Source organism: Oculina patagonica, chromosome 12 (genome assembly GCF_052425735.1).
Source record: "Oculina patagonica isolate OP01 chromosome 12, crgOcupat, whole genome shotgun sequence".
NCBI classification, from domain to species: domain Eukaryota; kingdom Metazoa; phylum Cnidaria; class Anthozoa; order Scleractinia; family Oculinidae; genus Oculina; species Oculina patagonica.
In genome coordinates this window covers 33,126,761-33,140,344 of record NC_135769.1, presented here as the reverse complement: position 1 = coordinate 33,140,344, position 13,584 = coordinate 33,126,761, and the positions used below count along the sequence as shown (strand labels likewise).

At 38.2% G+C, this 13,584-nt stretch overlaps 1 protein-coding gene across 2 annotated transcripts; it reads right to left on the bottom strand.

Annotated features, from left to right (window-relative positions):
- Positions 1-284: 284 nt before the first annotated feature.
- On the bottom strand, positions 285-8,265 carry LOC144631641 (uncharacterized). Of its 2 annotated transcripts, none has more exons than XM_078490124.1 (8): positions 8,076-8,265; positions 5,895-6,235; positions 5,083-5,177; positions 4,429-4,582; positions 4,005-4,068; positions 3,253-3,521; positions 2,024-2,204; positions 285-1,209 (listed from the first exon to the last, which is right to left on the bottom strand). In XM_078490124.1, the coding sequence occupies exons 1-8, from the start codon at positions 8,260-8,262 to the stop codon at positions 884-886; spliced, it is 1,617 nt and encodes a 538-aa protein (XP_078346250.1). In that variant the 5' UTR covers positions 8,263-8,265; the 3' UTR covers positions 285-883. The 2 variants fall into 2 exon arrangements, with proteins under 2 accessions (XP_078346250.1, XP_078346251.1); XM_078490125.1 differs by having other exon boundaries at positions 285-1,206.
- Positions 8,266-13,584: the final 5,319 nt, after the last annotated feature.

Sequence of the window (13,584 nt, the reverse complement as noted above, 5' to 3'; positions counted from 1 at the left end):
TTTCCCAGAACAGCCCTCGCAGTCGGTTTATAACAAGTAACTGACAACCTTATTAAGTTTTTACGCACTTGTAATACGTTTACGACACGTGCATTACAAATAAAACAAATATTATATTTATCTGTGTGCTATAATAAAATATTATAAATAATGAAATGTTAATTTATCCAGCACAAACAGGTTTTTTTTAAAAAAAGGAAAGTGGTCGCATTTATAAATATACAAAATACACTAGTGTATAGCAAAAATACAGATCTCTTATTAGCCTCAATGTTTCTTTGTCCTGCTATTAATTGTTTAATCAAGACTCCTTGTTGTAGTTTCCTATTGACTGTCACGAGTAGCCATTGTAACCAAATGTTTCTTTTGCCTCGTGGAACGTTCTCCTCTTAATAATAAAAGGAAGTCTTATCGTTTTCAAACGCGTCTTACAAGCGCTGTCTCGCGCTTGCTTATTCTGATTGGTTCATGATTACTTTATTTCCGTTGTTTGTGATTGGCCCAATGTGATTAACTTGGACAGCCAATAGAAAATAAGGTTCTATCTTGCTAACCACAACAGGGCTACCTGAATTTATTAACAAAATAAAGAAAATGGCAAATAGATCACATAGGCGCAATACATAGGCGCAATGCACTTTGTAGCACTGTTTCAAGCCAAATATTTCCTATTTATCACCGAAAATGGACTTAAATCCGCAGTGTTGTGTTCAAGTGATAACGTGATTATTTATGGTGTACATATCTAAGTATGTTTCCTCGAAGACGGCTAATTCATCGTGTACAAGTTATTTGGCCTTAATTGGTCTGGCCTTGGTCCTCCTCTCATAACTGAAGCAAATGCAATTCCTGGAATTGTGTGCCTACGTATAGACAACTCTTTTTACGTGGGTGATGTCTGCTGTCCATCCACTTGTCTGTTCTTTTTGGATTTTCTCGTTAAGTTTTGAACATTGTAAGGCAGCTCAGAGCCAATCTTCCTGATAGAAGAAACTCCAGGGATGGAGCTAAGCTGATTGCCGATAATAGAGAACCCGTCAAACGGGCTTATCACAGTCTGCATGCTCTGTAGTCGTTGTTTGCCTTCCTCCTTCATAATGTTCTCTACTTTAGCCCTGCACTCCTCGCACAAATCTTCTACCTCGTTTGACAAAAGAATCGCTTTGTCTGAATCCTTATTTCCGTCAACTCCTTGCATTTCAAAGTCTTCTGCGTTGTATGAAAAAAGAGAATAAGAAGCAAAAAGACATTATTGGTTATTACAGTGTATAATATCAGAAGCAGTTTTTTGCAGTTCTGCTTCTTGCTCTATTTCAAACAATTTGTTCAACTAACCAAAGGCGTGCATTTAAAAATACTTCAACGCGATTGGTTACAAGTTCGCGGAAAAAGCAGTCTAAAAATAGCCTACCCACGAAACTGATGCACGAGACCAATTACCAGAGGCGTAGACTTTTACAATTATGAACTTCTGCAGGTATTCACTCGCAAAATGAAGTTGTTCAAATTGGTTTTCTGTAATAGGCCTTATCAAGTGGCTTTACTGTAAGTTTTTGGACCTCTAATCGTATCATTTCTATGCTATGTAAGATTATTAAACCACGGATTTTTTAGGGTAGATGTAGAAGCTATCCTGAGAAAGAGATTAAGTAACACTGACATATACAACCCCAAAGATTGTAGGCTTTGGACGGATGTTGTTAGTTTTTTTTGCAATGACATCGATAGAAAAACTCAGAAATTTCGCCCCAAAAGTGAAAATTGCATTTTTCAACACTGCTAAACATACATCGTAAAGTAGCGATAATAATTTCGAATAGAAAAACGTTTTCTGAGGGGGGGCTCTTTTCTATATTCGAGAAAGAATAAGACTGACTTGATTTCCCGGTGCTAAGCGGAACAGAGTTTAAGAATTGTCTATAAACTCGACGACCACCGCTCTCGACCAATCAACACCATGCCACAAGTTGTAAAACGACTAAAAGAGGTAAAACTTAGCGCGGAAAGAAACCAAAACACTCACCATTCGAATTGACTTTATTCAGACGTTCCATCTTTGGCTTGTAGTAAAAATATTCCCATATAAGGCCACCACCGACCAGAACGGCGAACAATGCGAGAAGAATAATGAGAAATTCATAATCATCGAATAAACTTGTACTCTCGCTCTTGTTTTCCACCACAGAAACGGAGACAGACAAAACCTACAATAAGAACATGACACAACGAATTGTGAATCAGTTGTGAACAAAACGCGTGCAAACGTTTGCACTTTCTCAATCTGCGGGCACTAGGTCTCGGACAGTATATTTGTTGGACACCAATGGAAAAACCAAACAATTTCTTAGAAGTAGAAATGCAAATTTACCTATTCGTCTTTTTTTAGTTTCCTTTTTGTTAGTTTTGATCACGAGAAAAAAATACATTTTCTCGGGGGAAGACCGCTGTTTAGTTTCAAGTGCTAATGAAAAGAAAGATTAAGTAACTCGTTTTATTTCCCCCGACCTCTTTTTTTTAAGGAAAGACGTGGAAATGAGGTGGTGTTTGCCTTGTAACTAACAAGCAGAGTGGAATTTTTTTTTAAGGAAAGACGTGGAAATGAGGTGGTGTTTGCCTTGTAACTAACAAGCAGAGTGGAAGAGCGTCCGTTTCTCCAGTTAAACAGGATTTACAGTGAAGAATAGGTAACAGAAAAAATTCTCGAAAGGTCTTTTTAACTGTGGAAGTTTTTCGTGTTCAATGCGAAGCACATCACGAGAGATTTTTGTCACACGGAAAACAGTCATTGTCACGGTAGCCATTTGTCGCTCAATCATAAGCTAAGTGTTAACCTCCCAGCGGAAAAAAGTTCCGACGGTTTGCTCTTCCCTGTCCTAACATCAACTAATAGAGCAGTTATCAATTGAGTGTCGTAAAACCAAAACCAAAATTATCACTCTGGCCAATCACAAAGGACGCAAACTATCCAGTGAACCAATCAAAACTCGAAGCAAATACATGAAGTCGGCACGAAGCGCGGGAAAACGTGTGCGAGCGAGTCACGATTGGTTTTGGTTTCACTTCTGATTGGTTAAAAAAGTGGCGCGAGTTTTTTAAACCAATCACAAAGCGTAGTAATGCAAAACCAAAGCAAACGCGAATTACTTTCGACACTCAAGTGAAAACCGCTCTAAGAGCATGCATAATACTACTACAGCGGCTCTGACATGTGTTCCCGGATGTTTGTACCCGTGTTTGTTTTCGGAAACTCACCTTCAATGCTGTTAATTCAAAGGCTTCGCTATGCACAACGTCATCTGCGCATTTCTTTATCATCTCACAAATATGAGTTGAGTTGTGTGGAGGTATGATGCTCATTCCAATGTAATAATCGTAGTCCACAGTCCTTCCTATCTCCAGCGAGTTATCTTTAAACTTTTTGAGTGACGAAACGGCCACGTGTCTGTCTAGCAGAAATCCGTTTATAACTGGGTTCTTTACTCCAGCCAGTGCAGTGATCATGGCATCAATGTCGCTAAATGCTAATAGGAAAGAAATTAGACGCCAAAGAATCGTGAACTATAAAAGAAACATAACTACTGATGTATATAAAAAAAGGTCAAGCCTTTTCTTTTTTAGGGAATCGGTGCAACTTGAAAACTCTCTGTTTTTCCGTATCAAGAAGCGACACTCTCTAGCCCAGAGCATCTGCGGCCACTCCCTACTGGGGTGTTACACAATTGGAGGTTACTAACGGGTATTTTGTTGTTGTTTACATGATGGTACGTATACATCGTATCACTACCCGCGCGATACTAACATTTTGTCATGTGGCCAAGCAGTGTCCGTGTAAATACCGTACAGCTACTTGTTGTTGATGTCATCTCGTCAAGTAAATTCTAGAGTTGTATTATTAAAATTGTAAGCGTTTTATTAAGTAAATTTCTTGAGTTTTATTAACAGAGATCTCTGTACATTTTGCTCAGTAATTATTAAACAAACTAGAAACTGGTTGGTAATCTTACCCTTGTACTTTGCACCCTCTGCAACAGCTGCTTGTCTGGCCAAACTCCCATTTAATACTGCAACCTGACAGAAAAATAACTGATTCGTTATCACGGAACTACCAGATGACGGCGGGGTGATCTATACTGCGAAAAAGGTGGGAGGAGGCGGGAGGCAGCGTGGCCTAGTGGTTAGTGTAGTGTACTCAACTTGTAATCCAGAGGCCCCGGGTTCAAATTCACCTCCCCGCCACTAGATGGATTTGTCTTCGGTGGTTTGTATATAGCCAATTTGTCAGCCCCTGCCAGTTGGAGGTTTAAATAAAGTGATTTCTTTCTTTCTTTCTTTTATTTTATTTTATTTTATTTTTATATATCTCTTTCGTGAACTAAGTGTCACACGAGGCCAAGACTTGGGCTTTGAACCGTATAAAAGTTAACTCACCGTTTTACCAAAGAGATTCAAATCTGATTCAATCTCATAATTCAAGGAACTTGTGAAGTTGGCTGTGAGAACTGAGAAAGCCACCATTCCTAACAACATCCACAGAATGCTGTACAACCGTGCAGGGATAGACTTGGGAGCAGTATCTCCATAACTACAAAAAAAACCTTTACAGTTACAACACAAGTCCATATAATTGGTTTATAATTTTAAACGCAACATTAACAATAACAATGTTTAAAGGAACTGTGTCACGGCTGAGTTAGGTTTATTTTCCCATTAAGTTTTGCCGAATACTTGTTATGAAGCTCAATGTTTGCTAAGAAATTACCTTATAGCTTCATTGCAACCAAATGTGCCTCCCATTTCCCTTCTGGGCGTTATAATTTAAAGATACTAGCAAACGAGATTAACTTTAAAAACTGTTCATCCCACCAATATTTCAAAAATCCCTATTGCAATCCATTTTAATCTTCGTCGGTTTTTGCCATCCGTACTAATTCTTTTGTATTTGCTGTGTAATTGAAGTGTTACTTCACCGTTTTAAAAGTTTTTTTTTTTATATTTTACCGAATTTGATGGTTATTTCCCATGCCTAAATTTGGCTAGAATCCGTGACACAGTCCCTTTAAGGTAGTAGAGACTACTACTCACCCAACAGTTGTCATAGTAACGAAAGCCCACCAAAAGCCTTGCCACGTACCGCGTATAAAGGAAGGCGGGAAATCCACAGGGTTTTTGTTGCTATCCTGTAACAAACCGACGATTGTCTTAATTTCGATTATCAAAAGGTAAAGACTGCACGGGCCAAGTGTCCCATAGGCATTGGTGTTTAAGCCAGTTTCTGTAGAATGAAGCGTGTTTCTACTCCACCCTGGATGGGATGCTCATCCATCGCTGTGTTACCCCCAGCTTTAAATACGCCGGTACCCATCACAATATATATGGGTGGGGAGGGGCGCTGTGAGAATGTCTTGCCCAAGAGAACAATGTAATAACCCTAGCAGTAGCTAGGACTAGCACCCAGTCCGCCCGATCCAGCGCACTACCATTAGGCCACCTCCCATTTCTATTTTTAAGCAAAATGTTAAAAGACGACAAACATTACAGTTCTATTTCTGGGCAACAAGGTAACACATAATTTTATATTACTGACACAAACTTTTTAATACACGTTTAAAGAAAATTCGTTGTTTGCAAAATTATGACCATGTACCAGTACAGCCTCGATTTTAAATAACCAGTTCTTGTTCCACTAAGGTGGAAACAGGATTTAATAAACTGAACTACAGAAATATAGTCAACTCTCATTATCGCGGACACGCTCGGGGCGTCGTTCAGTGTCCGTTATAGCGAAAGTCCGTAATAGCGGGGCGGCAGTGTCCGCAAGGCGAGAGTTGACTGTATATGGTGGAAACATGATTTAATGACCTGAACTACAAAAATAGTCATCTTGTTATACTCACCAGTATCCAAATAAATACCCCGGATATAACTGTTAAGATGAGTGTCAAGCCGATGATCTGACCGCCATTAATAAACGAAAGCCCAAGCTGTGTTAACGGCTTCATCTGGTTCCTTTTAGCAATGTAGGCCGGTCCCTTGGAGAGATAAACTTTTATCTCACATGGATCATCCTCATTCGTCCTCACATTCGTTTTTATCATGACAGGCAAGGAAATAGTTACGTTCCCAGAGCTGTTTGATGGCTGAGTTGAAGCTTTTACGAACTTCTTCACCTCTGTCAGTTTGTAGGAAATCCTGGAGTGAGGTTTGATCATACTTTGAAGTAGTTCGTACAGAAGGCCTGTTATAGAATTTAAGTTGTATGAGTAAGTACGTTAAATGTGACTGAGAAAGACTACTTCAGAGAATTTGAGAAGGCGTGTTCTAAAAGTCTTGGCTTGTCCCAAACGTCTATTTATGAAGTGTCTTCCTCCGCAAACAGTCATGCCCGCCATCCAGCTTGTGTTATATAACAATATAGCTGGGGAGCGACTTTTACATTTGGCTCGAGAGATTTCTTATTTTTTTGTTTTTGAAGTCTGTAATTTTAGTTTGATTTGAACCAAACAGAGCAGGGGTCCTGCGAATGAGGTTGATATTTTCTGAGCCAGTCTCCATCTCAAGATGACATTGTATAATCACCTTTCGTCCCTCCTGGTGGGACAGTGGTGGGGAGGATTGCGGGCGCACTAAAAAACCCACGGCTGAAAACTGAGCCTATCATTTATATTGCTTAATTTATATCTTCAGACATTAATAATGTATTAATAAGAGTTTCTGCTGTTAATCGACTTCACTGACTGGTTTTGGAACCCTTGCAGACGATGTTTGAAGGAGAAAGATCTTAAAAAGCTCTGGTCATTTCCGGCAGAAAATGCTAGATTTAGGGTTAAAATCTAGTTAGGGTTTAAAATCAACGTTCTCATCATGTTTTCACTTTTTTAATTTTAAATATTTAATTTTGAGTGTATTGCTTATTTCGGGACAGGAGTAGAAATTGTGAAACATAATTAACATCTTATGCAGGTAGTTGTGTCTGCATTGAACAATGTGATGTGTCAAAACACACCAATACCACATGCAATACCAGCCTTTTTTGGCTTCTGATCAGTCCACTGTCTAACGATCTTCTAAATTTATGAAAAATCTTTTCATGAATCCCGTTAAAAGGCCAGTTTCTATAGAAATATCTTCTGAGAGCCTGAAGCTTAATTGAACTGTCAATTTTTGTTTAACAAAACATGTCTCTTAGTCAAAACAAAACAAAACATGTTTCTCAGTAAAAACAAAGACTGTTTTTTGAATATTAGCCACCTTTGTGTTGCAGTCAGATTAAATCGAAAAACATATTACTATAAAGTGACAATTTTAACAGTTTTTCTTGTTTTAAGTCGTATTTATCGTCAGTTTGAAATCGTTAAGTTTTGATGGACAGTGTATTTTTAATCTTACTGTAAACCTCACACATAAAAATCTTATAATAAGTGCTGTTTAGGCCATAAATTTGGCGTCCAAACAATTTGTAACCGGCTTGCTGCTGCGAGAAACAGAGCTATTTTGTAAAATATCGAAGAAATATTTGCATAATTGAGCCTTTTGTTTTTAAAGTCGCTGGGCAAGCCCACCGATTGCCAGCATGTATCTTAAAGGTTTCACAGACTCGCAGGAAGACCGAACTTTGCGATTACTGACTATTTTTACGCTTTGAGTTTACCGCTGAGAACAATTAACTTCAGTCGCAAAACTGTCGTTTAAGTCAAGGTTGTTAAACGAAATACATCATGGCAAACATGGGGAGATGTAAATATGAAAATTAACTACTTAAGCCATATCTGGGGTGCGGAAAGTAACGATCGTAAAGATATAGCAAGGAGTTCTTGAAATTATTTAAAATCCCCAGTAGGATGCCAAAAGTGATTTATCTTTTGGCTCAGTGAATTAATGCCAAGCTAAGTTTTCACAGGGTTTAGGAAAATTTCCGCAATGTCAAGGTGAATATTCACATGTCAGTGTAGCTGACGACTAAAAGCAATGATGTTTTGGCTTGATGTCTGTTACGGCAACATCTGGTAAAAGAATCGGATGTTACAAACTGAAACTAAAATAATAGGTTATCTAGAATATACAAACGCATACTAGACCTTTCGTTGGCTGCTTGCTCGAATCGTCCGTAGGGTTGTTTATGTAAGGATCTATTCCCCACCATTCCACGACAAAACTTAACTTGGAAGAAGAAATTTGGTCGCATCTTGGCGAGGAAAATTGCAAATTTGCAGAGGCCGCCGTTCCCAGTAGAAGGAAAATCAACGTTCTCATCATGTTGAGCATTGTAAACAATACAAAGGGCGAGTCGCTAGACGGTTGTGCTCTCAAATAAAGTTGAAGTGCCCAGACCAAACATCCATGCCAGCTTAAGTTTAAGTCACATCCTCTTCAGCTAGCATCTCTATGCTGAGTTTTTGGTTCCGTGATAGCTACACACACCAAGCGTTTCTCGTTGCCATAGGCGAAAAAATAGGTTGAAACATAACAAGCCCTAACAAGCTAACTTTCTACCCAGGAAAGTGGCACAGGGTAAATTATTAATGTGGGGTAAATAAAGCTAGTCTTTGTGTCGAAACAGGTGGTAACGAGCTAACGAGCTCACGAGAAATATCACTTATCTTACACCTGGGCCGTAACTGTGTGATATTAGCCCGTTACCAAGCAGCATTTTGTGAAATTGAAGTCGCAATAACACGATCGATTCTAAAATGCTAGCTTCTGGTCAACACGAAACGTCATAAATATGTAATGTTTGAGCAGGTCGGTTTGGGAAAACAAAGGGACGCCCCTCTTGCTATGTGGCGGTTTTATTTTGGCGTTTTTTCTTTTCCTTTTTTATTCTCAAGTTTCATTGTTTAGTCCTCTTTGATGACTTAGAAACAACACATGCTTAAAACTGTTGAAGCGATCGAAATCCCTGAAGTCGAAATTAACAAATATTAATTATTTACTCTCTTAATTATTTTTTGGCTATATGTATTTATTCTGTTAGCGGATCGGGGAAAAGTTTGCTTAATTTCACTGATACAAAAAACCGCATAAAGTTGGAAATCTTCTCTCAAAGACGACCTTGGGCGATCTACATTTAAACAATAACCGACAGACGGAAATTTCTTTACCACAAGTAAATAATTCTCATAACAACAACTGTATTGCACTGATGGATTCACAATATGTTTATGCTGTACGCTAATTATGCATACACGGTAAATAAAGACTGGGCACCAGGAATGACGGAAGAATCATGTCAAGGATCAAGCTAAGCGGACTACGCTGAGTGTTCTTCTTTCTAGTTCGGTTTGCCGCCGAACCACCAATAGTAATTTCTCAGCAGAGATGATCAGTAAGGCTGGGCGAGTCAGTTAACAGTCGTATTAATTATTTGCAGCACAGACAATTATGTACTTTTCTGGATAAAAAGGTTTTCGCTGAAGATGAGACCGCAGAATTATTGTGGGTGACAGAAAATCAAATTAAATCAAGGGATATGAGACGCCAGCTGAGAAAATGCAAAGTTCATCTGCGAATTCATAAGCGTATGAGTTATTCGTTTTGACTGCGGTTTGGGAATGCGCCGAGCGATTTTGCTTCAATAAATGATGCTCCTTTCACGCTCAATAGTTGAAAATGTTGACTTTAATCATGTTTAATGACTTTATAAAAAAGTACAAATTAAAATATTAACATTTATTGCAAGATATTTGTGAGCTTCGTTTCTCTGTCGATATTCTGAGCATACAACTGGTTTTAGAGTATAAAAATATTCTCAATCTGCTTAGAAGGAATTGTTGAAGAAGAACTTTTTGTTGTTTCCCTTGCCAAGAGTTCTGACTTTCAAACCCTTCGTTCTATACAAGCTGTTTACAGCTGTTATGGATATTTACACCAGACGAAAGCTTATTTCATCACCACCAACCCTCTCCCACCAATCCTCGCTTAAGAAGTTAAATCTTGTAAACTTTATTGTGAGCGAATTCCCAAAGAATTAAAGATAAAAGAATACCCACATGACAACAGTATGAATGTGTCAGAGATTTGAGAAGAATTTCATGTAAACGAGACCTGAGTGTGGGTAGCATACGTAACATGTAAAGGCCTTGTTACTTCTCCTTACTAATTACCCGGAAAAAAGGAACTGCATTTCTTTTAATGCTTTGTTTAAGTAACTTGTTTTTACTTGACAATATCTTTTAGGATTTGCCGGTGTAGTAATGCTAGTCACAATTTAGAGTAACATGCTAATGTAATAAGAGTTTATTAGGAAAATGTAAATCTTGGCTACAATTACTAGCTAACAAAAGTGAATTCATCGGATTGAACCAGGCACGTTGATTTATAGTGATAGTCGAGCTGCCACTCGCATTCCAATCTGCAACGTCATAACGCTGCTGGGTAACCTGGGTGTCATTCGTCACCAGATTCTTGTGCGTTTTGTAGTGTGTGGTCAGCGTAGAGTGTCGGTTAAATGCTTTTTCACAGATTTGACATTTGAATGGTCGCTGATTGGTGTGGGTAATCTTGTGTCGACACAGCGTGCTGGACAGTCGAAAACCTTTTCCACAAGTTGGACAAGCAAATGGTCGCTCACTTGTATGTTCGGGCATTCTCATATGCTTCTCAAAAGTGTACTTAGTTTTGAAGACTTTTCCACAATAAGGGCAGTCGTATTTTGTAGGATCATTGGCCTTTTCGAGCTTTTCTCCGTGAACACGTTTCCTGTCAGGGGTGGTGGGCAATGCCAGAATTTTGCTGACGGAAAAAGGAAGATCATCGGCGCATTCGTAAGTGATTACTTCCGGCAACTGCTCTCTAAAGTCTGTCTCCTTAATTGGACTGACTGCTCCTCTGAGAGCCTCGACGCTTGATTCACGTGAGGCTTTTTCTTCTGAAGTCATTGCATTTCGCTTAGTTTCAGTCTTCCCTGCATTCAGAAAAAGAACTGAAGTAATGTTGCCATTTGCAAGCAGTCGCAAGCTGATCACTTGCGTCTACTTGTGTCCAAGTGAAATCTAGATAAATATAGCGATCTAAGTTTAGAATCGAGCTGAGAAACTGAGGCTGCTCAGTCCCTGAATAACTGCATGGAAGCGAAAACAAATTCAACGATGTTATAGATTACAGTAGAGCGTTTGATTTTTCAGATTTTTCACAAATTACTGTTCCGCACTCGTGCGGAAATTATATATAAGAAAATACAATTTACTGCTTTGCTTTATGATGGAAACAGTTGATTTTCAGGCTCGACTTACTCAGTAAAACCTTTATTATGGCTTGGACGGATCACAAATCAAACTGCGAGTGCCAAATACTTCGTAAGCCATGCATAGTCTTGTGTTATTTGGGTTACTACTTTGATTTGAATCTCAAGATATATGAAATTAATCCGGTGTTGCAAACTCTTTAACAGTTTCGAACGGCTCCCTCTATACTACCACAGCTTAACTTGAATGATAGGGTACACAAACACTTAAGGAAATTAAACCCTTACCTATAGTTTTTGATACATCTGGATACTTTCTGATATTTCTCCTGATAGTAAATGATCGAGGCATTGTTAGAGAACTGATGCTTTTCTCTTTCTGTTCCAGCCCAAAACTAACACAAGACGAAGGTCGCGTTACAACTGAACAACGGTCTGCAAAAATTCCAATGTATTACTGATATTCAACGGCTTTTTTATACTTATGAAACCAACAGTACCTGTCGGTAAACATGACATTTTATCGATCTATGAATGGATGGTTAATAGGGTTAATCGATGGGTCTAATCCCTCGTTTTTTTGTAGGTTCACAAACTATAATCCTGTATACTTTTGTTACAATAAAGGTCTTCTTGTATCACCTGTCTTTATTGAAAAGGATCGACAGGCAATTTAGTGTAACCTTTACTAGGTTGCTAACTGGTGGTAAAAGTTATTCGCAGTAAAAGAATTAACTTTGACGTAGTTTTTAACAATAGACTCATGCATGTGCTACGGACACATATAGTGATATCCACGTGATGTATTGAAATCTTACTGGTAGTAAGATCGGTTTAAAATACGTTTACGTAAAAGATTTTGCAATCGCTTCTTACGTTGCGTGGGCCCCGTTATACGATAATTAGTTACAGTGCAATTGACTAAAATTGCAGACTTGCTAATTAGAAAAGTGAATCCTGCAAAAGGACTCTATGGTCTGTGTGTAATATAAATTGAAAAATAGAAGATAACTGCAAGTGAAGAAATGAATGTAAATAAGTAGATAACAAGCGACTTTTTTAAAGAGTTAAGTTATGTGAATAACGTCGCGTGATAGTCTGTTTGCACGTTCAAAGTTTAAAGTTGGTTTAAGTTGAACTGCAGGCGCTCAAGATCGTTACGAACTATATCGTAATCGAAAACATTACACAGTATCTGTCTTAATCTTTAGAGCATTTTACTGGGAATGGGTGCGAGGATGCTGTAAGAGCTCGATAATGGCCAATTGGTAGGAATATTCACTTACGAAATGAGGGATATCTCACCGATTTGCGTATTATTTTTTCGCCCACTTCAAGATAGCGGCGTAAGGACTTGAGCCACCAGCAACAGAAGAAAACAATACATGGCTTAGAAAAAAAGAAAGAAACATGTGGCGAGTTTTCTTCATGCCCCACAACATCGCTGGTTGCCTACTTGTTATTTATGTTATTTACTTTTCCAGTTAACAATATGTATATAAGTGCTATTACTGACATGCGAATTCTAAGTAACTTTTAATCCTGATTCTAACCCATACAGTATACAGTTGCCTTACGATCCAAGATTAAATTATTTTTCATAACTTCAAACATTTTTAAAGATACCGAAACGTACGTTTATGGTTGGCGTTTAAAGAAATTTTCGCAGATTGGAGGACGATCATGGGGCGGAATCCGGCTGAAGTAAAGCCTGCAATTAATTCATCGCTTTCTTTACACGCTCAAACGTTGTTTAACTAAATTAATGTACTGCCATTTGCAAAAAAGAATAAAAATCTTCGGATATAGATTCACTATGTAACTAAAGTACAAGGCTTATTAACAGGTAAGTATAAAAAGCCTTTTCATCAGCTGTTTTGTTTTTATTGTAGCGTACTGAGCTCTAAAACACCTGTCAATAACCCTTTAATAAATCTGAAAGAAATCAATTCTCAAGCTTAGCACATAATTTGTACATGCAACTATTTCAGTGGCTTTTAATTTATGACATTTTTAACTATTTTTAATTGTAACCTTTTTAAAACAGTTTCTTCAGTGCAATGCTAATACTGTTCTCACTCATTGCTGTAACTGAGAACTTTACTTTATCACCCTTCTGTGATTCTCAGAAACGTTGAAGCCAAATGAAATCAAAAGCTTAACTCTTAAATGCAATATATTTTAACCTGCTCTCTGACTAGAGAGAATAAATAGCCGGATTGAATGGTAGACGGGAAACTGATCGCATGATAGTAATATCAAAATGCAAAATGTAAGCAAAGGCTTCTGTTGTCTCAACAGCTCGTGATTCCGCATTGCCTTGGTGAACAGATCAGGAAGTTCTATTTTTTCCTGTAGAAATGTCCCAAAAAAAATCTCACCTATTCCAATATAAAACTAATCTC